General features: G+C 37.2%; 1 protein-coding gene across 4 annotated transcripts in view; it reads left to right on the top strand.

The window, feature by feature from the left end:
* The window catches only part of BMPR2 (bone morphogenetic protein receptor type 2), a 194,941-nt gene that overhangs the window by 62,393 nt on the left and 107,959 nt on the right, over positions 1–24,589 (top strand). Inside the window, exon 1 of one of the 4 annotated variants that reach the window (XM_042949761.1) lies at positions 21,050–21,117. The exons of the other annotated variants lie outside the window; for them this stretch is intronic. Coding sequence (XP_042805695.1) covers positions 21,105–21,117 — 13 coding nt within the window. The 5' untranslated portion in view covers positions 21,050–21,104. Of the gene's footprint in view, positions 1–21,049; positions 21,118–24,589 lie in introns of those variants that run through there. 4 annotated transcript variants of the gene reach the window in all.

Below are 24,589 nucleotides of genomic sequence, written 5' to 3' on the forward strand. Positions count from 1 at the left end.
TTTTTGTTTTTTAAACTTTTGTTGTTTAAAATCATTGAGATTTTGTGATTATTACAGTATATAATCTAGTTTATTTTGATTGATAACAGAGAGGAAGTAAATGGCTTTAGGACTAGGATCCTAGGATCCTAGGACTAGGCTTTAGGGGAGACTTTTAAATATATTCCTGGTGTACCTTTAAATTATTTTGTGTGTATATTACTTTTAAAAAGTAAAATTATTCTGGTTACTGCATAGAGACTGGATTATGAGAGGATGTAGAGAAATCAGTAAAGAGGCTATCAATGTTTGTTCAGGCAAGAAATGATAACAGCCCAAACTAGGATCGTGCATTTAGTAGAGATTAGTATCTGTTATGTAGATGAAGTCTAGAGATACTTTGGAGGTAAAATTCATTGTATTTGGTGATTAACTGGATGTTATATATTTCTGCAATAGAATTTTGTGGTGAGCATGCAATACTTTTGCAGGCCAAAATAAAGTTACTAAGTAAAAAAAAAAAAAAAAAAAAAAAAAAAGAGGCCTATAACAAGAGCCTTAAAACTTTTTCATTCCTCAGGCACCTGGGTAGTTCAGTCGGTTGAGCATCTGATTCTTGATTTTGCTCAGGTCATGATCCCAGGGTCATGAGATGGAGCCCCACATCAGGCTCTGCACTGAGCTTGGAGCCTGCTTTGGATTCTCCCTCTCCCTCTCTCTCCCTCTTTCTCTTCCTCCTTCTCCCTCTCTCCCTCTCTCTCTCCCTCTCCCTCTCCCTCTCCCTCTCCCTCTCCCTCTCCCTCTCCCTCTCCCTCTCCCTCTCCCTCTCCCTCTCCCTCTCCCCCCCCCTTCTGCCTCTACCCTGTGTGTACATGTGCTCTTTCTCTCTCTCCCCCCCCCCCCAAACACAACAAAACAAAACCTTTTCATTCCTATATTATTTCTCTGAGGTACTTTGATTTCTTCACTTCACTTGCATCTTTATTTCCATTCTTACAGCATTTTTCTAATTAAAATTTTTATTATGCCTCCATTGTGTTTTATGAGAAACGCTTTTTATCGGGGTGCTTGAGTGGCTGATTTCTTTAAGTGTCAGACTCTTGATTTTGGCTTAGGTCTGATTGCATGGTTTGTGAGTTCGAGCCCCACATCAGGCTCTGTGCTGACAGCATAGAGCCTTCTTGGGATTCTCTCTCTCTCTCTCTCTCTCTCTCTCTTTATCTCTCTCTCTCTCTCCCCCACTTCTCTGCCCTTCCCCACATGCTCTCTCCTCCTCTCTCTCTCTTAAAATAAATAAATTTAATAAAAAAAAAAAAGGAAACGCTTTTTATTGGTTCACCCACTCCCTATCTATTCATACTACACTTCTTCCACATTTTGAGCAATTGACTCTTCCCCAGGTGCAGTTGCTGTGTCATTTTTTACAGGCTCCAAGAACTGTAGCAGCTTCCTATCTACAGACCAAAGTTTATAGGACACACTGTAACATTCTACATTATTAAGTTTGCATTTTCCTGTTACTCCTTCCCTAATACACACACACACACACACACACACACTCAGTCTCTGTAGTCATCAGAACTTAATAATTCATAGTTCCTATTCGTTTGGTTCTGTTCATATTGTTCTTGAATGCCTTTGTATCTCTCAACATCTTACTTGGCGTTTTTGGGTGCATTATAAATTCTCCATCTTTCCTCATGCCTCTAGCTAGAAGTTTTTGCATGTGCCCATAGCATCTTATTTACTTCTGTCATGGCACTTTCCTCTCAAAATTTTTCTTCCTTTATTTTCTGGCTAACTTATTGACACCAGTATTTACCCTCTTGCCCAGGCCACAAATACAGGGTGATCTTTGGTTCTTGATTATTCTTCTAACTTCCATGCCTATTTCCACCAGAGCATCCAACTAGATACCAAGGTAATCCTATCATTTCTAAGGAAATTAACATTATCTAGAAACAACTATAGCATACAGAAATTAGTTTCTTAACGCTTACAATAAGCCTTGAGTGATTTTTCTTACTCCCATTATATAGGTAAGGGAACAAAGTTCAAAGAGGCTAAGTAACTTGTGCAAAGTTAACTGTTAATTATCCGTGTGTTACTTCAGAGTCTGTGCTAGTAGTTCCATTTGGCCTCCCAAATATTTCTTTAATCTCTTCCCTTCTTATTTCTCTCTGTTCCTGCCTTTGTAATTTTTCTCTCTGGCTTACTGCATTAGCTTTCTCACTGGTATAATGCCTCTTCCTCTCTCCTCTCCGCCCCCCCCCCCCTCCCCAATCTCTTTTTCATACTCTGCCAGAGTACTTCTCTAAAATACAAATCTTCATTTTGTTCTCCTGCTTAAAATTCTTCAGTGGTTCCCTGTGGCTCACAAAATGAAGTTCAGACGCCTTATCATGGCACATCCATCATCTAGTTCCTGCTTACATTTTCAGCATCATTTCCTACTACTCTCCCAGTCTGCATTCCAGCAACACAGAACTGTTGATGGTTACTGGAACTTAACATGTTCTTTCTAAGCTTTTTGCTTTTGGAATTTTTCCGTTGCTTGGAATTTCCTTCTCTCCTGGCCTCCCTTGTAAATCCTTACTTATCTATCACAATTCAGCTCAAGCTACAGGTCTATGATGAGAATATTTAAAAATATTCCTTGACATTCTCTAGAGAGATGAATCAGTGTTAGGCTTTTCTTTCTTTTTCTTTTTTTTTTAATGTTTATTTATTTTTGAGTGAGAGAGAGAGCGTGAGTGGGTGAGGGGCAGAGAGAGAGACACACACACACACACACACACACACACGCACACAGAATCTGAAGCAGACTCCAGGCTCTGAGCTGTCAGCACAGAGCCCAATGTGGGGCTTGAACCCACGAGCCATTGAGATCATGACCTGAGCCAAAGTTGGACACTTAACCAACTGAGCTACCCAGGCACCCCTGTATTTGGCTTTTCTAAGTCCTCTTATTTTGCTTCTAGTAGAGCATTTACCACATTGTATTTTGTTTTTCTCACCTGTTAAACAGTGGAGTCCTTGAAAGGTAGAATTCTCTCTCTCTCTCTTTTTTATTTAGTAAACTCTACCTTCAGTGTGGGGCTCGAACTCATGATCCCAAGCTCAAGAGTTGCATGCTCTACTGACTGAGCTAGTCAGGTGCCCCATGGGTAGAATTTTTTTTCTTGATTTTATAATGAATATCTTTTTTCTTTTTCTTTTTCTTTTTTTTCTTTTCCTTTTTCTTTTTCTTTTTCTTCTCTTCTCTTCTCTTCTCTTCTCTTCTCTTCTCTTCTCTTCTCTTCTCTTTTTGAGTGACAGTGTGTGAGCAGGGGAAAGTGGCAGAGAGAGAGACAGAGAGAATCTTAAGCAGGAACACAGAGCGTGGAGCCTGATGTGGAGCTTAATCCCACAACCTGAGATCGTGACATGAGCCAAAATCAAGAGTCGGATGCTCAGCCAACTGAGCCATCCAGGTGCCCCTAGAATGAGTATCTTTTTTTATTCTAGTCTTAGTATAGTGTCTGGCTTAGTACATATTTGTGTTAATCTGCCTGTGATTCCATAACAAAGTGCCATAGACCTGGTGGTTTTAACAACAGAAATTTATTTTCTCTTAGTTCTGGAAGATAGAAGTCCAAAACCTTGTACCAGGATGGTTGAGTTCTAGTATGGGCTGTCTTCCTGACTTTTAGACAGCTACCTTACCTTCTCATTGTGTGCCCCCATGGGTTTTCCTTGATATGTACATGTGGAGAGAAAGAGAAATCTCTCTCTTCCTCTTCTTATGAGACCACCATTGCTATTGGATTAGGACCCTATGACCCACCTCATTTATTATTTTTTTCTGTGACCTCATTTAAATTAATTACCTCCTAGGAGGATCTGGGTGGCTCTGAGCCCTGCTGTGCACGGACAGCATGAAGCCTGCCTGAGATTCTCTCTCTCTCTCTCTCTCTCTCTCTCTCTGCCCCTCCCCCACTCACTCTTTCTCTCTCAAAATACATAAATAAACATTAAAAAAAAAATTACCTCCTACAAGTCATATCTCCAAATACAGTCACATTGGGAGGTTACACTTAATTTGGAGGGATACAGTGAATTTGGGGGTATGCATCAATCCATAGCAGTATTTAGTATTTGGTAAAATAACTGTTAAATTTTTTTTATGATTCACTGTTTACATGATTGTTTTGCCATTAGATTATATATTTCTTTTCTTTTTAAAATAAACTTTAAAGCTTATTTACTTATTTTGAGAGAGATAGAGCATGAGCAGGGGAGGGGCAGAGAGAGAGGGAGACAGAGAATTCTAAGCAGGTTCCATGTGGTACCCCACACAGAGCCCAATGTGGGGCTCGAACCCAAGAACCATGAGATCATGACCTGAGCCAAAATCAGGAGATGGACAGTTAACTGACTGAGCCACCCAGGTGCCCTTCTTTCTTTCTTTTGAAGTAGCCTCCACACCCAACGTGGGGCTTGAACACATAACCCTGAGATCAAGAGTCACATGTTCTACCAGCTGAGCCAGCCAGGCACCCTACATTATACATTTCTTTTGTTGTTGTTGTTTTAAGATATTATTTTTAAACAATCTCTACACCCAATTTGGGGCTCAAACTCACAACCGTGAGATAAAGAATCACACACTCTACTGACTGAACTTAGCTGGATGCCCCTAGATTATACATTTCTTGAGAGTAGGGACTATTTCTATTTTTGTATTTCTTGGATTTTGAATATATGGATTTTGAAGAGTTGAATGAACTAAGGTAATTGAATTATAGAATGAGATTGATGATGTGTTATTTAAGTCCGATAGATGCCTAAGCAGGGTTTCCAGACTATTGTGATTGACTTTTTGTCTACTGCATGTCTCATATTCTTTGTCTTCATATTTCAAGGCAACCATTATTACCAGTTTCTTATATATTTTTTCTTACACATTCTATTTACATGTGAATGTTATATATATTTATCACTGTAGAGTTTTTGTCATTACAGATAATAAATTCTATAAAATAACTAGCTTGATGCAACACAATATAGATTTTAAGTCACAAATCTTAGTTTCTTTCCTCTTCTTTTCAGGAAGAGATGGCTTCTTAAGAGGTCATGCAGTCAGAAAATCCTTTTAGGTTTTGTTTTCATTTTATAGTTTAAAATACTTTTAATTTTCAGGTCACAGTGGTTTCCCCATATTCACATATAAGTAGAAAAATAATTCATTATCTAACTATAGGTAATGAATTATTTCTTACTAGTTATTTGAGATTAGTCTCTATCATCATGTTTCCTTCCTTAGCACAGTGGTACTTAACCAGGGGCAATTTTTTTACCCAGGACATTTGGCAATGTCTGGAGACATTTTTGGTTGTTAACAACTAGAGGGTGTTACTAGGATTTACTTGATAGAAGTCAGGGATGCTGCCAAATATCCTACAATGCACAGGACAGCCCCCACAATGATTATCTGGCCCCAAATGCCAGTAGTGCTGATGCTGGAAAATAGTAGTTAGCATAAATAATAATGAATTGAGTATAAATCATGGCCTCTTTCATTCTTTCTGAAATTACAGTCTATGTTCACTCTTTACTTCATGATTTTCTAATTTTAAATCTCAAGTCATCCCTGATTAAGATGTTATCTAATGTGCAACAGATGTGTACATCTGTTTTTTCTTAGATTCTAATCTTAAAATATTTAAAATGATTTCATCAAATACTGTTGGCATTTGCTTTGTAAGTTTTAACCTTAATTAAAAACATGCCAAAGACAGCGGAAGATAAAATTTTCTTAAACTAAAATGATAAAGTGATTCATTGTATGTTGCCGCTTTGAAGTTTGACCTGACCCTATTCCGTGATCCACTGAGGCTGAAGTTATAAAGTCATCTGCCAGCTGGTAAGGTAGCAAGCAACTGTCTAGGTTGTTCAAAAGTGTTGTTTGCCATATTGGAGGCAAGCAAGGTCTATGTCTAAACTTCATCTTTACTGGATACCCAGGCTCTTTAGGGATATTAATAATGTAATTTTTAGGGGCGCCTGGGTGGCGCAGTCGGTTAAGCGTCCGACTTCAGCCAGGTCACGATCTCACGGTCCGTGAGTTCGAGCCCCGCGTCAGGCTCTGGGCTGATGGCTCAGAGCCTGGAGCCTGTTTCCGATTCTGTATCTCCCTCTCTCTCTGTCCCTCCCCCGTTCATGCTCTGTCTCTCTCTGTCCCAAAAATAAATAAACGTTGAAAAAAAAAAAAAAAAAAAAAAAAATAATGTAATTTTTCTTTGGATATTGGCAATTTGACAGTGAAGGTGGTTCCTGATGGAAGTCAAATCATGAGGAGTAGGTGACATGAACATCTCTGGATTGAGTGATAATTTCAAGAAGATGTGTATTTCATAGGGAAGATAAGAGAATGTTTTAAGTCACTCATAACCTTCCCACTGTACTCTTAGTTACCATCTTCCCTCTATGCCCCCTATAACCTTCTTCACTTTTCCCATGCAAGAGGAGGAACAGATTAGAAACTGGAGAGAGAAAAGAAATGATTAATTGATTTTGGGAAATTCTTCATGTGAGATGGTTTTGAATTACTAAGTTAAAATGTCTGGAACATTATTTGATACACTAATTGGGAGCTCAAGAAAAATATTTCAGTTTGAGATTTGTAAGTCATTAGTGAACAGCTGGTAATGAGGCTGTTGAAGCTAATGAATTGTTCAGAGAAGTTTAGAGTGAATAGAAAACAGTTCAGAATAGAACACTGGAGATTACCAATATTTAGGAAGTCTATAGAGGTCAAGGGGCTTGCAAAATAGCTAAGAACTGACCAGAGAGATAGGAAAACCAGAAGTAAAAATTAAGGTTAGGGGCACTTGGATGGCTCAGTCAGTTAAGCGTCCAACTCTTGATTTCAGCTCAGGTCATGATCTTACAGTTCATGAGATAGAGCCTGCTTGGGGTTCTCTGTCCCTTGCTCTCTCTGCCCCTTCCCTGCTCATTTTTTCTCTGTCTCAAAATAAATAAACTTAAAAAAAAAATTCAAAGTCTTTAGATTTAGAACCCCTGGGACAGATATTAAGACTAAGGCTCAGTTCATAAGAAGCAGTGTCTAATTATAGTGGTTGTGGTAGAGCAGAGGACAGTAATCAACTTTTGGAGGAAAGAGCAAAGATGCTTTTGGGTGTAACATTCTCCGGATTGAGACCATGGCCTTGATCCTAAGTGTTTCTATGCTAGGGCCCAGGCAAAATTAATGTCTTGGTCTTTTCAATTGTCACTGCTAATTTTTTTTTCTGATTAGGATAGATTATTGAATTTTTAGCAAAGGCTTAAGTTTGTTATTTTCTGAAGAAAAGTAACATAGTGAAAGAGATAACATGTTGCAACTATGGAGAAAGAGTATAATTTAAGGGAAATTATTTACAAGTGATTGTGTTTCCCGTACTGATAACTGGTTGCATTCATTCCCAAGAACATTTTCAGAAGTGGTTACACAAAGTTTATAGCTATGATCATAGACAACAGATACGTACAAATTAATTGAATGAAGTATCAATTCTAGGAAATAAATATCCATCCATCTATCCTCTGTGTATGGGTATAGGTGCCCGTATTGTACGTGTGTCGGGAATGGAAGATCACCTTCCACACCCTCACCTGTCCCAACAATTTCTTTGGTATAAAAATGAATGTAGAGTGGTGCCTGAGTGGCTCAGTCAGTTGAGCATCTGGCTTTTGATTTCGGCTCAGGTCATGATCTCATGGTCAGGCTTGGTGTTGACAGGGCAGAGCCTGCTTGGGATTCTCTGTCTCCCTCTCTCGCTTGCTTGCTCTCTCTCAAAATAAATAAACATTAAAAAAAAAATTGAATGCAGGGTTAGGAGTTAATTTTAATTTGATACAAAACACAGCCACCTGGCAAAAGAGGGGAAGTGCAAAATCAGTTGCAAACAACCCAGCCAATAAATTGAGAGGAATAAGAATCCATGTTTACTACTGTGTTTTCATTCAAAAACATAATTTATACTAAGCTGTACTTCCATTGTGATTCAGGAGAGTTTTATCTTCTGTACTTCTGATTTGATTTGTGGGCTGTGACTAGCATTAAAAAAAAAGAATAGAAAATAAGAGTATATTGCACACAGTAAAAAAATTTTATCATGAAATTTTTGTTTCACATATATGTGTGTGTATGTGTGTATTAGATGATGACTCAAAAACATTTCTTATGCTGTTTTAAGTTAACTATATAATGACACATCATTGGTAATAGTGATAATAAATTGGCCATTTTCATGAAAAAACTATTTTGATAAAGAGATCTTATTTGCTTCTTGACCTTGTGATTTGAATTACAGTTTACCCTTGTACAACAGGGGTTTGAACTATGTGGGTCTACTTATATGTGGCTTTTTAAAAACAAATACAGTATAGTATGGTAAATGTACTTTCTCTTCCTTATTATGATTTCCTTAATAATTTTTTTTTTTTTTTTTTTTGTCAGGGCACCTATGTGGCTCAGTCAAACATCTGGCTCTTGATCTCAGCTCAGGTCATGATCTCATGGTTCATGAGTTCAAGCCTGGCTTTAGGCTCTGCACTGACAGTGTGGAGCCTGCTTAGGATTCTGTCTCTTCCTCTTTTTGACCCTCTCCTGCTCATTCGTATGTGCTTTCTCATGCACGCATGTGTGCGATGTCTCTCTCTCAAACTTAAAAAACATTTTTTTTGGTCTAGCTTACTTTATTGTGAGATACAATATATAATACACATAATACAAAATATGTGTTAATCAAATGTTTACGTTATTGGTAATGAGCAGGAGGCTGCTACTTAAGTTTTCAGGGTCAAAAGTTACACGTGGAATTTTGACTGCACCTCTAACCTCCATCTTGTTCAAGGGTCAACTGTAGTAAGCTCCTGAAATATTTAAGTAGATCATCTATTAGAGATGTTACATATAGGATGAATCTTATCTATCTGTCTGTCTGTCTGTCTGTCTATCTATCTATCTATCTATCTATCTATTTAGAGTACAAGTGGGGAAAAAGGGCAGAGAGAGAGAGAGAATCCCAAGTAGGCTCTATGTTCAGCACAGAGCCCAACACAGGGCTCAATCCCACCACCCTGGGATCATGACCTGAGCTGAAATCAAGTGTCAGATGCTCAACCAACTGAGCCCCAAATTCCAGCTTTTTAACAGAAAATTTGACTTCTCTGGTTCTTTTCAAGTAATAGTTCATATTTCTAACTTATTTATGGTCCTATTCCTAGAAAATGATGTATTCTTTTTGTACAGCCTGGATCTGTGGGTGTGTTTTGCTTTTTATAGTTTTCTGTGTTTGCAGTTTTTCTAAGTTCAGAGTAGGGGAAAAAACAACATGGAAAAATGTAAAGCAAAGCTCTTTGGACCTTAAGGATGAATTAGAGTTTAAGAAAACTTGCTGTGGCCAAGGAACATTAAAAGATTTGTCTCATCTCCCGCCACCCCCTACAATAATACACTTCTCCACCCCCCCCCCCCCAAATTGTTTCTCCAGCAGTACTGAAAATAACCTCAGCCTGAGTTGGCTTTGTCAGACTTGGCAGTTTTGCAAGACACAGAGCTATAGAATTTTTTACTAAATCTTTGCAAAAATATATTGTTTGCAGTAGGAATTGTGCTTCAGACTTTGCTTTTTCTTATTTCCATGCTTTCCCATGTTATTGAAAATTCTTTTTTAAAAAAAAAGGTTTTTTTTAAATGTTTATTTATTTTTGACAGAGAGAGAGACAGAGCATGAGCAGGGGAGGGGCAGAGAGAGAGGGAGACACAAAATCCAAAGCAGACTCCAGGCTCTGAGCTGTCAATGCAGAGCCCGACGTGGGGCTCGAACTCACAGACCGCGAGATCATGACCTGAGCCAAAGTCGGACACTCAACTGACTGAGCCACCCAGGCACCCCTGAAAATTCTTCTTTGTAGTAAATTAAAATCTCTTTTTGGGCTTCCCTCAAAAGCCTTAAATTTACCACTTTCAGGAATTTTAAATGATTTTTTTATATCTTTTCCTTGTCTATTTTCAGTTGTTGCAAATAAATTTTAACACATTTGCAGGTAATATTCTTTTCTGTAACAACTTTATGAGAAATAATTTACGTGCCATATAAGTTACCCAAATAAGAATTCAGCAATTCTTAGCACAGAGTTGTTCAACTGTCACCACAGTCAATTTTAGAGTGTTTTTATCACCCCCAAAAGAAGCCCTGTACCCATTAGCAGGAATCCTTCATTCATTCCTTCCTCCAGCTCCTGGCAACTGCTAATCTACTTTCTGTCTTTAAGAACTTCCCTGTTCCGGGGGCACCTGGCTCAGTCAGTCAGTTAAGCGTCCAACTCTTTGTGTTGGCTCAGATCATGATCTCATGTTTGAATCCCGCACAGGGCTCTGTGCTGACGGTGTGGAGCTTGCTTGGGATTCTCTCTCCCCCCCAACCCTACATATGCTCTTGCTCTCTCGCTCTCTCTCTCAAAATAAATAAATAAACTTAAAAAAAAAAAAAAAGAATTTGCCTATTCCAGACATTTCATATAAATGGAATCATAAAGTATGTGACCTTTTTTGTCTGGCTTCTTTTGTTTAGCATAATGTTTTCAACGTTTATCCATGTTGCAGCAAATATCATTGATTCACTTGTTTTTATTGCCTAATATTCTGTTATGGATATACCATATTTTATTTATCCACTCATCAATTGATAGACATGTAGGTTCTTCATACTTTTTCACTATTATGAGTAATGTGGTCATGAATATTTGTGTACAGGTTTTTGTGTGAGTATATGTTTTTATATCTCTTGGGTATATACTTGGGAGTAGAAGTGTGGGGTCATAATTGACTGAAGTGTAAGAGATCTTTTTATATATATATGTTTTTAATTTTTTAAACATTTTTAGAGAGAGAGAGCGAGTGGGGGAGGGGCAGAGAGAGAGGGAGACACAGAATCCGAAGCAGGCTCCAGGCTGTGAACTGATAGCACAGAGCCCAACGCGGGGCTTGAACTCACGGACTGGGAGATCATGACCTGAGCTGAAGTTAAGACGCCTGACCGACTGAGCCACCCAGGTGCCCCAAGATCTTTTTATATTTTGAATACTAGCCTTTGATGAGATCTATAATGTGCAGTTTTCCCCCTCATTCTCTGAATTGTCTTTTCACTTTCTACATGGTGCACTTTGAAGCATTAAAGTTTTTAATTTTAATTAAGTCCAAATTACCTATTTTTGCTTTTATTATAATTTTTTGGTGTCATATTTAAGAAACTTGCCTAATTCAAGGCCACAAAGATGTATGCTTATGTTTTTTTTTCTTTTTCTGAGAATTTTATAGTTTTTCTTAATATTTAAAGTCTGTGATCCATTTTGAATTAATTCTTGTATATGGTGTGAGGTGAGGGATCCAGCTTTATTTTTTTTGAGTGTCCAGTTGCCTGGATATCCAGTTCAATCATTGTTGGAAAGGCTGTTTTCTCTGTTGAGTTTTTGACACGGTTGTCAACAATCATTTGGCCATTAATATGAGGGTTTATTTCTGATCTCTCAGTTCTCTATAATTGATATATATCTGTTTTTATGTCATTACCACACTGTCTTGATTATTTTTGCTTTGTAGTAAATTTTGAAATCAGGAAATGCAAGTCCTCCAACTTTGTTTTTTTCCAAGATTGTTTTGCCTATTCGGAGTTCTTTTCATTTCCATATGTATTTCAGAAGCAGCTTGTCAATTCTGCAAGAAAGGCAGCTAGTGTTATATAAGGATTGCACTGAACATGCTGGTCAATTTGGAGAGTGTTGCCATTTTAACAATATTAAGCCTCCCAATCCATGAGCGTGGGATGTCTTTCTGTTTAGTGCTTCTTCAATATCTTTCAGCATTATCTTGTACTTTTCAGTGTACAAATCATGCATTTTTTGTTATATTTATTCCTAATAATTTTATTCTTTTTGATGCTTTTGTAAATGGAATTGTCTTAATTGCACTTTTGGATCATTCATTGCTAGTGTATACAAATATAATTGATTTTTGTATATTGATCTTGTATTCTGCAACCTTGCTGAACTCACATATTTGCTCTAATATTTCATCCATGTTAAGTAGCATGTATCAAGAGCTTTTTGCTTTCTTTTTTCCTTCCTTCATCTTCCTTCCTTCATCTTCCTTCCTTCCTTCCTTCCTTCCTTCCTTCCTTCCTTCCTTCCCCTCTCTGTCTCTCTCTCCCTCTCTCTCTCTCCCTTTCTTTCTTACTTTCTTCCTTTTCTTGGCAAAAACATAACATGAAATTCACCCTCCCAACATTTTGCAAGTGTGCAAGCAGATGCAAATTGTGTTCAGCCCTCTTTCCACTTTCCATTTCTATGAGTTTGCTTTACATACCTCATGTAAGTGGTTGCCAGGGGCTAGGTGGAGGGGTGCAGAGGTGTTATTTCCTGGGTTTAGAGTTTCAGTCACGAAGGATGGGGGGGTCTGGGGATCTATTGCGTACTTGCAATAAGCATGCCAACCAATTGGATTTGAGCCCCACCCTAACAGTCTTTTTGTGACTGCTTTATTTCTGTTAGCTTAATGTCCTCAAGGCTGATCCACATGATAGTATATGACAATATTTCCTTCTTTTTTAAAGGCTGAGTAATATTTCATTGTATGTATTTACCATGTTTTCTTTACCCATTCATGTATTGATGAACATTTAGATTGCTTCTACATCTTAGCAACTATGAATAATGCTGCAGTGAATAATGGGTGGTATGGACTGAATTATGTTTTCCCCAAATTCACATGTTGAAGCCCAATGCTTCAATGTGACTGTATTTTAAAAAAATTAAAACAAATTTTTTAATTAGTTTTCTTTATTTTTGAGAGGCAGAGAGAGACAGAGTGCGTGTGGGAGAGGGGCAGAGAGAGAGGGAGACACAGAATCTGAAGCAGGCTCCAGGCTCTGAGCTGTCAGCACAGAGCCTGATGCGGGGCCCGAACTCACGAACCGTGAGATCATGACCTGAGCCAAAGTCGGATGCTCAACCGACTGAGCCACCCAGGTGCCCCTTTTTTAAAAAATTTTTTAATGTTTATTCATTTTTGATTGGGGGGGGGAGGGGCAAAGAGGGAGACACAGAATCTGAAGAAGGCACCAGGCTCTGAGCTGTCAGTACAGAGCCCACTGTGGGGCTCAAACCCATGGATGTGATATCATGACCTGAGCTGCAGTCGGATGCTTAACTGGCTGAGCCACCCTGGTGCCCCCCATTGTGACTGTATTTGAAGACAGGGCCAGTAAGGAGGTGATAAAGGTTAGGGTGGGGCCCTTAATCCAATAGGTTAGTGTCCTTATAAGAAGAGGAAGAGCTACCAGAGCGTGCTCTCAAGTGCATGCGCTTCATCATGTGTTTCTCTCTCTTTCTGTCTCTGTCTCTGTCTCTCTCTCCACCCCCCTCTCTGCCACTCTGCCATGTGTGTACATGATGAGAAGGTGACTGTCTCAAGCCAAGAAAGAGAGAACTAAATTGCCTAGCACCTTGAGTTTGGACGTCCAGCATCCAGAACTGTGAGAAATAAGTTTCTATTGTTTAAGTCACACAGTCTGTGTATTCTGTTATAACAGCCTTAGCTGACTAATATAATGGTGTGTACATATCTCTTTGAGATTCTGTTTTCAGTTCTCCTGGATATATATTCAGAAGTGAGATTGGTGGATCATATGGTAGTTCTATTTTAAATTTTTTGAGGAACCTCCATATTGTTTTCATAGCATCTGCTCCATTTTACATTCCCATCAACAGTGCCCAAGAGTTCCAATTTTCCAGATCCTTAGTAACACTTTTTAACTTTCTTTTTCTTTTCTTTTCTTTAGTTTCTTTCTTTCTTTCTCTTTCTTTCTTTCTTTCTTTCTTTCTTTCTTTCTTTCTTTCTTTCTTTCTTTCTTTCTTTGTTATAGTAGCCATTTTAATGGGCATGAGGTGATACCTTGTGGTTTTGATTTGCGTTTCCCTCCTAATTAGTGATGTTGAGCATCTTTTCATGTGCTTATTGCCCATTCCTGTATCTTCTTTTGAGGAATGTCTATTCGGATCCATTTCCCATTTTTAAATTGGTTAGTTGTGTTTTTTGGCTTTATGCATGTGTGTGTATGTGTGTGTGCTTGAGTTGTAGGAGTTCTTTACATACTGCAGATATTGATCCCTTATCAGATATGTGATTTGCAAATATTTTCTCCTATTCCATAGGTTGCCTTTTTAGTCTCAATAGTTTCCTTTGCTAGGCAGAAGTTTTGAAGTTTAACATAGCCCCATTTGTCTGTATTTGCTTTTGTTGTCTATTCGTTTTGTGTCATACTCACGAAATTATTGACAAATCACATGTCATAAAGTTTTCCCCCTATGTTTGATTCTAGGATTTTTATAGTTTCAGGACTTATATTTAGGTCTTTACTTCATTTTGAGTTAGTTTTTTTATATGGTGTAAGGTAAGGAAGGGTCCAACTTTTTTCTTATGCATTTGGATATCCAGTTTTCCTAGCACCATTTATTTGAAGAGACTGTTTTTTCCCCATTGTGTTGTCTTGGCATGCTTGTTGCAGATCATTTGACCATATATGTGAGGGTTTGTTTCTGGGTGCTGTATTCCTATTCTTTTGGTCTATAAGTATGTCTTCATGCCAGCACCATACTGTTTTCATTACTGTAGCTTTGTAATGTTTCATAATCAGGAAGTGTGAGAATTCCAGATTTGTTCTTTCTCAGGATTGTTTTGGTTCTTAAGGGCCTTTTGAGATTCCACATGAATGCTTTTTTTTTTTTAAACCAAAAATCGATTGTATGGCCATATCACATTTTATTGATGCATTCATTAGTTGATAAAAATTTGAGTGGTTTGCAAGTTTTTATTTTCCTCTTATGACTATTGCTGCTGTGAACATTTGTGTACAAGTTTTTATGTGGATATATGTTTTCAGTCTTTTAGGTACATATCTAGGAGAGTAATTGCTGGTCATGTGGTAATTCTATGTTTATCCTTTTGAGGATCTGCCAGACTGTTTCTCAGTGTGGTTGTGCCATTTTATATTCCCACCAGCAATATATGAGGATTCCAGTTTCTCTGTATCCTTGCCAGCATTTTTATTGCTTATAGCTATCCTAGTGGGTGCTGGAAGTATCACATAAAAAGATTTTTCAGGATTGGTACAAGAAAGAACATGCCTTTTTGTCTGCTTTCCACATGGGATATTTCTATTGATATATCTCTGCCCACTATCTGAGAAGATATATTACATGTAATACTCTTGGAGCAAGGTTTTTCTACCTTGGCACTATTGACATCTTGTGCTGGATAATTTTTGTGTGTTTGCATGGGGGGGTGGGGAACATATGTGCATTGTAAAATTTTTAGCAGCATTCCAGGCCTCTACCCACAGATGTCAGTGTCACCACCACCTGCAGTTGTGACAACTAAAATGGTCTCCAAACATTGTCAAATGTCCTCTGGAGAGTAAAATTGCCCCTAGTTGAGGACTTTACTGGCTTAGAGAAAGAAATACAATCATATCCTTTTTTGTCAGTCTAGATTTTGCTATTTTTTGTCATCCACAGGAATGTTTAACTTTGCTCCGTAAAATTTTACAAAACTTTAATTTTTCTAGTAGGATAACTCAGTTCCTGCCTTAAAATTTTGCTAAATAATTCTCAGGGAAGTTTTTCCTTAGTGAGTTTAAACTTAGATTCATAGAATAGAGAGAAAATTTTTTCATTTATTTTAATTTTTTTTAGAAAGTTTACTTTTGAAATAAAGTGATTTGGGCACATTTGCTTGTAAGGAAATTTTTAGAATTATATAAGCCAAGATGTTGAGTTAAATGGGGCCTTAAAGAAAGTTTAACATATTTTTTTGATTTTTAGATCGAACCCTAAAAAAATAATGTAATTTGTTTCAAGTAACCTTCTGATTGGTGACAGAGATAGAACCAAAACACAGAGGGGAGGTGGATTGAGGGTTAAATAGATGGTGGTGATTAAGGAGTGCACTTGTGCACTTGTGATAAGCACTGGGTATTGTGTGGAAGTGTTGAATCACTATATTGCACAGCTGAAATTAATATTACACTGTGTTAACTGGAATTTAAGTAAAAACTTAAAAAAAAAAAGACCTATGGTGGGGTTTTTTGGGACAGGAGAGGTTTGCTTGTTTTTTGTTTTTGTCCTTTAAGTGGTAAAGGTAAGTTCATTTGATATGTAGGAATGGAAAGATTAGTTTGCTTTGGGGTAAAAGTCAATTTATAGTCTCATTTCAAATTATACATACAAGTAAGTGACAGATGGATTATAGTGATAAACAGTAAAAAAAAAAAGTTTAAAAAAAGGCAATGAGAAAATAGAGTAAGATAGAAGTCAACATTTTAGAGCAGTGAAAATATTCTGTATGATACTGTAATGATAGAGACATGTCATTATATATTTGTCTAAACCCATAGAATATACAACACCAAAAGTGAACTGTAGACTTTGGGTGATTATGATGTGTCAATGTAGGTTCATCATATGTAAGAAATGCACCTCTCTGCTAAAGCATATTGATAATAAGGGAGTCTATGCATGTGTGAGGGCTGATGTCTGCAGGAAATATCTGTACTTCCTCAATTTTGCTGTCAGCTTAAAACTGCCCTTAAAAAAAAAAAAAAAAAAAAAAAAAGAAAAAAGCCTTAAAAAAAAGGAAGAACCAAGCAAATTAAAAAAAAAAAAAAAAAAAAAAAAAGAAGCTAACACATATCAAATCTCTGGAAAGAAAAGGCCTTTCTGTATTTAATGTGATGGGAAAATAAAAGATCCTGATAGATTGATAACATAGAAAGTTGGGCCTTTTGCTTTTTAACAAAATAAAACTTTTGTATTCCATTAAATCCTTGGAAAGACCTGTTCTTTTGATTCCCAGGTTAGCACTTTCTCCATTACACTGTTTTACTGAGAGCATGTTTTCCCCACCCAATTTAATTTGCTCTATTCTTTCTGGGATAGATTATACTATAAAAGACATAGTTGTTTATATAAATAAGTAGTTTGATATTAATTTACATATGAACGAATATCTGGGCAAAGTGAAAGCCTAGAACTTGGTTTTAAGAATTTATATTCTGGCATGCCTGGGTGGCTCAGTCGTTAAGTGTCAGGTTAAGTGTCCCACTCTTGATTTCAGCTCAGGTCATGATCTCCCTATTCATGAGATGGAACCCCATGTCACTCTCTGCGCTGACAGCTCAGAGCCTGCTTGGGATTCATTCATTCATTCTCTCTCTCTCTCTCTCTCTCTCTCTCTCTCTCTCTCTCTTTCTCTTTCTGTCCCCTTCCCCCCACCAGTGTGCACATGCTGTTTTCTCTGTCACTGTCTCTCAAAACAAATAAATAAACTTTAAAAAAGGGAGGGGCTCCTGGGTGGTTCAGTTGGTTAAGCATCTGACTTTGGCTCACGACATGATCTCATGGCTTGTGGGTCAAGCCCCAAGTTGGGCTCTCTGCTGACAGCTCAGAGCCTGGAGACTGCTTTGGATTCTGTGTCTCTGTCTCTCTCCGCCCCTCCCCTGCTCACACTCTGTCTCTCTGTGTCTCTCAAAAATAAATAAACATAAAAAAATGGGGAGTGGCAGGGTGCCTGGGTGGTTCAGTTGGTTGAGCATCCAACTTTGGCTCAGGTCATGATCTTATGGTTCATGAGTTTGAGCCCTTCAATGGAGCCTACTTCGGATCTTCTCTCCTTCTCTCTTTGTACCTCCCCTGCTCATGCTCTCTCTCAAAAATAAATAAACATTAAAAAAAAAGAATTTATATTCTTAGATATTTGGGAGCAGATACATATACTTGTATGTCCATGTGAATATACGTATTATTGTAATGACATTTGACCAAATAGCATGCATATTTTACCTAAGACTTTGGAGATGTTTTTAGCGAGGTTTGTTTTGGTGGGTATTGGATAGTAGGTTATGGCTGGGTTGTTGGCTTGGTGTTTTGTTTTTGTTTTTTCTGTACAGTGTTGATGAAATTTAAGTAAAATAACATTCACCCTTTTAAGTATTCAGCTTAAGTTTTGGCAAATGAATATGATTGTGTAACCACTGCCATAATCATTAAGAACATTTTCATCCTCAGAATTTTTCCTCTTGCCTGTTTACCATTGCTTCCTGCTTTCACCCCTTGCTCCAAACTATCATCAGTGTCTGTCTCTATAATTTTGTCTCAATAATTTTATTTTTAGTATTTCACATATGTGAAATTGATTTATTAATTAGTATAATAAATTAACTTATGGAACTAACTGTTCATTTAGAAGTATGCCTTATGCACCTGGGTGGCGCAGTCGGTTAAGCGTCCGACTTCAGCCAGGTCACGATCTCACGGTACGTGAGTTCGAGCCCTGCGTCAGGCTCTGGGCTGATGGCTCGGAGCCTGGAGCCTGTTTCCGATTCTGTGTCTCCCTCTCTCTCTGACCCTCCCCCGTTCATGCTCTGTCTCTCTCTGTCCCAAAAATAAATAAAAACGTTGAAAAAAAAAATTAAAAAAAAAAAAAAAAAAGAAGTATGCCTTATTGGGGCACCTGGGTGGCTCAGTCAGTTAAGCATCTGCCTTCAGCTCAGGTCATGATCTCACGGTTCATGAGCTCTAGCCCCGCATCAGGTGAGGTCAAGCCTCACTTCAGGCGAGTCCGAGCCCTGCTTTGAATGAGCCTGCTTCTCTCCTCCCCCCCCCCCCTGCTTCTCATGGGATTTTCTCTCTCTCTCTCCCTCTCTCTCTGCCCCTTGCTCACTTGCACCCTCTCTCTCTCTCAAAAAAAAAAGGTATGCCTCATCCTTTTCGTTTTTAAATTTTTTTTTAATGTTTATTTATTTTTGAGAGAGACAGAGACAGAATGCGAGTGGGTTAGGGGCAGAGAGAGAGGGAGACACAGAATCCGAAGCAGGCTCCACGCTCTGAGCTGTCAGCACAGAGCCTGACGCGGGGCTTGAACTCATGAGCTGTGAGATCATGACCTGAGCTGAAATCGGACACTGAACCAACTGAGCCACCCAGGCGTGCCCCTATCCGTTTCATTAAAAAAAAAAAAAAAAAAAAAAAAAGACTTTCAATTTCATATTAAATTAGACATTTTTGTATTTGTGATATTCCATATATATGTATATGTACATTTAAAAAAATTTTTTATTACATTTATTTATTTTTGATAGAGAGAGACAGAGCACAAGTTGGGGAGGGGCAGAGAGAGAAGGAGACACAGAATCTGAAGCAGGCTCCAGGCTCTGAGCTGTCAGCACAGAGCCTGACGTGGGGCTCACACTCACAAACTGCGAGATCATGACCTGAGCCGAAGTTGGACGCTCAACCAACTGAGCCACCCAGGCGCCCCTGTATGTGTACATTTATATATGAAGTTATACTATGCATAGTCTTTTGTGTCTGACTTATTTCATTAGTATGTTTTTTAGATTCAACCATGTTACATGTATCTGTAGTTCATTCCTTTTTATTGCTGAGTAGTATTCTTATGGCTATTTTGAATTATTGTTATAAATGAATATCTTGTATACTGGTCTTTGTGTGAACATATGTTTTCATTTCATAGAGTACATAGAAGGGAAATTGCTAAGTAACATGGGAAGTATATGTTTACTTTTATAAGGAACTGCCCAACTTTTCCAAAGTGGCTGTACTGTTTAGCATTGTCACCAGCAATGTATGAGAGCTCTGATTGCTCCACATGATTGTTCGGGTTGTTTTTTGTGTTTGTTTATATATGTAGTTATATCGTGATTTTTAGAGAGTTTAGTAAGTCTATTCTGTATGTGAGACTTTTTTGGGTAGAAATATTTTTTGTGGAGGTTGCCAGATTTTTTGTTGTTGTTTTTGTTTTTTTGTTTTTTGTTTTTTGTTTTCTTAGAGCACTAGACATGTGATCAACTTTGAATCAAACAATGCACTCTTTTATTTACCTTTTTTTACCTATAGAATGAACTCTCCATTTAGAAGTATATCTTATGCTTCTTAATCTTTAAAAAACTGAACCAAATAACTTCCTTGGGAATTAGACTTTTTCTTTTTTTAAAGAATAGTAAATATGTGAGATTCTTGCTACATTCCATCACCATAAACTTCAGGGTAGTGTGTCAGTCCTTTTATTGCAGATAACTTCCAAAATATACAAACATAATTGTATATAAACAACTTAAAACTTGAAAATTAATATGCTAGTGAGAATTCTATATAATTAATTATGCACAATAACTTGTAGTTTCTAAACTTTTACATTTGCTTCTGTTTTTACTACTTGATCTGTCTGTAAACCATGGTGATGGGCCCATTAGTTGTGTATAATAAAGACTGTACCAACAATGACAACTCAATCTTACCACTTTTTGGAATATATCCTTCCAGACCTTTTACAAACACACACACACACACACACACACACACACACACACACACACACTTTCTTCTCCCTTCCTCTCTCTCTCATACATAATGAACAAAAATGAAATTATGTTATGTCAGTGTTTAATATGGTCTTTTCTATTAAAAAATATATTATAGTTATCAAATCTAAACAACTTTCCATGGCTTCATAGTGTTTTATTTTGGAATATACTACGATTTTGATAGCCTAAATATTTATCTGAGAGAACTGATTATTTCCAATTTTTACTGTTATAAATGATGTTCCAATAAGTACACTCATACATATTTATGTATTCTTTTTTTTTCGTATAAAAATTTAAAAGAGAATTTGGGGCCTAAGGTCATTTACATTTAAAGTTTTTATGTAATGGGGTGCCTGGCTTGCTTAGTCTGTGGAGCATGTGAATCTTGATCTCATGATTGTAAACTCGAGCCCCACGTTGGTATAGAGATTACTTAAAAATAAAATCCTTAAAAAAATTATGTAAAACACTAAGTTGCTCTCCAGGAAAGCTGTGGCAAATTATGTAGATAAAGGATATTTTTAGGATATTCTAAAATTTATTCTTTTTTTTTTTTTTTTTTTTTTAAGAATAGCTACCGAGAATGACCACTGATTACAACATGGGAAGAAAAACTGAGTCATCCAAAGCCTTCTTATGAAATTCTTATGTATTTGTTTACAGTTTTTTGACTTGTTTATTTGTATGGGTACTATTATGTTGTATATGTATACTGTATCTTATTCTCACCATATCTCCAGACTTAGAACATTGCCTAGCATAGAACAGGCACTTAATAAATAGTTGACTGAATCATTAATGAGTGATTGTTTTGTAGGCCCCAGGATATATAAACCTCTTGGTGGTTTGAGCCTGGCTTATCTGTTGTTGTTGTTGTTGTTATTTGTGGTTTACTGTTGTTGTGAATTAGGGGAGAACAATGTATCTCATTGCTGTTTGAGAGTGCTTGGATTACCTAACAGATTTTGTCAGCTCACAGCTGTTGAGTGTGTATGTATTTGTGTGTTTTAATCAGCTTTTGATTGCCTTTCTCTTTAGACATCTATGCAGGAAAGAGTTCATAACTGATAAGAGTGATTTATTATACTTAAACTGTTTATACAAATAGTATGGTTTATGTTGAGTACCTCCATTTCTTCTGGGAGTCTGGCATTTTGGTTTGTGCTAAGTAGAGGGTGCCTGCATGACGAATCCCCCAATAAAAACTTCAGACACTGAATCTCTAGTAAGCTTCCTTGTTTAGACAGTATTTTATACATATTGTCATAATTCACTGCTGGAGGAATTAAGTGCCTCTTGTATGACTCCATGGGGAAAAGACTCTTGAAGCTTGTACCTTGTTTTCTCAGATTTTGCTTCACAGGGCTTTTCCCTTCTCTGATTTTGGTTTGTATTATTTTACTGGAAAAAATTACAGCTGTTGAGTATGAGTTCTGTGAGTCCTGTCAGTGAATCACTGAACCCATCTTAAAGATGCATCTTATGAAGATTATAATCTTCTTCCCACTCTGCTCTCTCTTTGACATTATGGGAATGTCAGAATGACAGTTTAATCTGTTATAATCTGGATGCAGAAATATAAATTAAGGGATAATTGTTTAATTTTTGAAAGGATTGGAATAATAAAAGACTTCTGTACTTGATTATAATCAAATTTTAGAAATTTTTATACCAGATTTTATAGGGACATTTCTGTTACGTTAAGCCACTATTTCCCTTGGGTGTTTCTTAAGAGAATTGTAATGATACTCTGAAATCCCAGTTTTGTTTGTCCTAAGAAATTTGTGTTCTAGGAAAGGGATATTGTTGCTTCAACTATTCCATTATTTGCCCCATTACTGCAAGGTTCTTGTGTTGTTTATTTTAGATAGTTCATTTTGACACTTAGATAAACAGAAGCCAAAAACACAAACATACCCAGAATTAGTCCCTGAACTTTGTTCCAGGGTAAAGATAAGACATTTAGACTTCTCCAGTACAGATAAATATTGTTACAGCTACTGAAAAATGGGTGTTATGTGACTCTTGGGTTGTTTGGACAGACAGTGAAGGTCTTAAAAAAAATCCTGCCAACAAAAACTAAAATGAGAATTTACGTTTATCCACAGAACCCGTTTTTAAAAGGACTATAGATTTGACTCAATAAAACATCTCTATATATTAGTTATTTGCAACATGCAAAAAAAAAAATTTCTCTGAACTATGTTATCCTGTTCTTGTTCAGCTTTTTACTGTGTTTCTGCCTTTTAAAAAATGGACTGGAGTGCCTGGGTTTCTATTAAGCATTGGACTCTTAATTTCAACTCAGGTCATGAGATTGTGCTCTGTGTCTGGGCATCGAGCCTGCTTAAGATTCTCTCTCTCTCTCTCTCTCTCTCTCTCTCTCTCTCTCTCTCTGTCTCTGTCTCTCTCTGTCTCTCTCTGTCTCTGTCTCTCTCTCTGTCTCTCTCTGTCTGTCTCTCTCTGTCTGTCTCTCTCTGTCTCTCCCTCTCCCTCCCTTCCCTCTTCCTCTCTCTCCCTCTCCCTCTTTCTCTTGCTCTCTCTCTCCCTCTTCCTCTCCCTCTCTCTCTGCCCCTCCCTTGCTCGCTCACTCGAATGCTGTCTCACTCTCTCTGTCAAAAAAAAGTGAATAAAAAATGGACTTAGTTGAGGTATAAACTGCATGTGTTTAAACTGTACAATTCAATGAATTTTTGTAGTTGTATACTCATGAAAGCCTCCCACCACAATTGGCATACAAAATATTTTCATCATCTCCCCAAAGATTCTGCATGTCCCTCTATATTCTGTTTTTACCTTTGCCCCTAGCACCAGCCAACCACTGATCTGCTTTAGATTACTCTGTATTTTCTAGGATTTCATATAAATGGAATCTTCATATTAATGAAATTCTAGGATATGTTCTCACACATAGTGTTATTCACAGTGATATCATTTTCACAAAGATATTGAGATTCATCCTTATTTGTTGCATGTATCAATAGTTTATTCCTTTTACTGTTTAGTAGTATTATATGAACATGTTACACTTTATTGACCCATTCACCAATTTATGGACTTGGGTTGCTTCCAGTTTGGGGGCTATTTTAAATAAAGCTACTATTATACTAGTTTTTGCGTAGACATATGGTTTCATTTTGCTTGTATGCTCTTCCTTTTGTTCATTTGGAAAAGAAAAAATGGTTCTCATAATACTTTTTGTCCTTGGCAAAAAAATAGGGGAAGGAAACACATCAATCATTTACTCATTAAATAAACATATATTGAATGCTAGGCATAGTGTCATGTGCTAAAGACACAGTGGTGTACAAGAACTCAGACTCTGCTGTCATAGAGTTTATAATTTGGTGAATTAAGCCAGGCACATTACAATAATAAGTGTGGAGATTTTGTGAAGAATCCAATCCTATAGAGCATATAATATGAGTTCCCCCTTCACTTGTCTAGGGTGATTAGGGAAAGATTGTTTGAAGAAGAAAAGTTAAAGTGAATAGGACTTAAGTAAGTGATGCATTCTAGGTAGAGGGAGTAGAATTCATGAAGGCTTTCACGTGAGAAAGAATGGTACTCTGTGGCTTCTGTTGGGATGAAGGTAGAGGGAAGGATTTGCAGCTGCTAGATCATGCAGACCCTTATACACCATCTTAAGGATTTGGGAAATGAAAATCAAGCAAAGCAATAACATGGTCCAGTTGTGGATCTCAGCTAAATTTATACTGTGGTCAGGTTTTTTGAATAAGTACTTTATAGTCAATTTATTTCCCCAAATTCTATCTTTCATCTTTAATTCTGCTGATTACCTTTAATCATAAATTTTAGTAAGGAATGCTGTTAATTTTAAGTTTTGGTAAAGAATGTCAAGAAGATGAGCAGAACATTGGAGTAAGACTGAGACCATTCCTCATGTTATTTTCTTATTTATTTCTGATTAAGCAGAATTTATTTATTTATTTATTTTTGATTAAGTAGAATTTAAATATCCTGGGTTTCCACCAAAAAACTGCTAGAACTGATCCATGAATTCAGCTAAGTGGCAGGATATAAAATCAATGCACAGAAATCGGTTGCATTCCTATATGCCAACAATGAAGCAACAGAAAGAGAAATCAAAGAATCAATCC

This window comes from Panthera leo, chromosome C1 (assembly GCF_018350215.1).
Source record: "Panthera leo isolate Ple1 chromosome C1, P.leo_Ple1_pat1.1, whole genome shotgun sequence".
NCBI classification, from domain to species: domain Eukaryota; kingdom Metazoa; phylum Chordata; class Mammalia; order Carnivora; family Felidae; genus Panthera; species Panthera leo.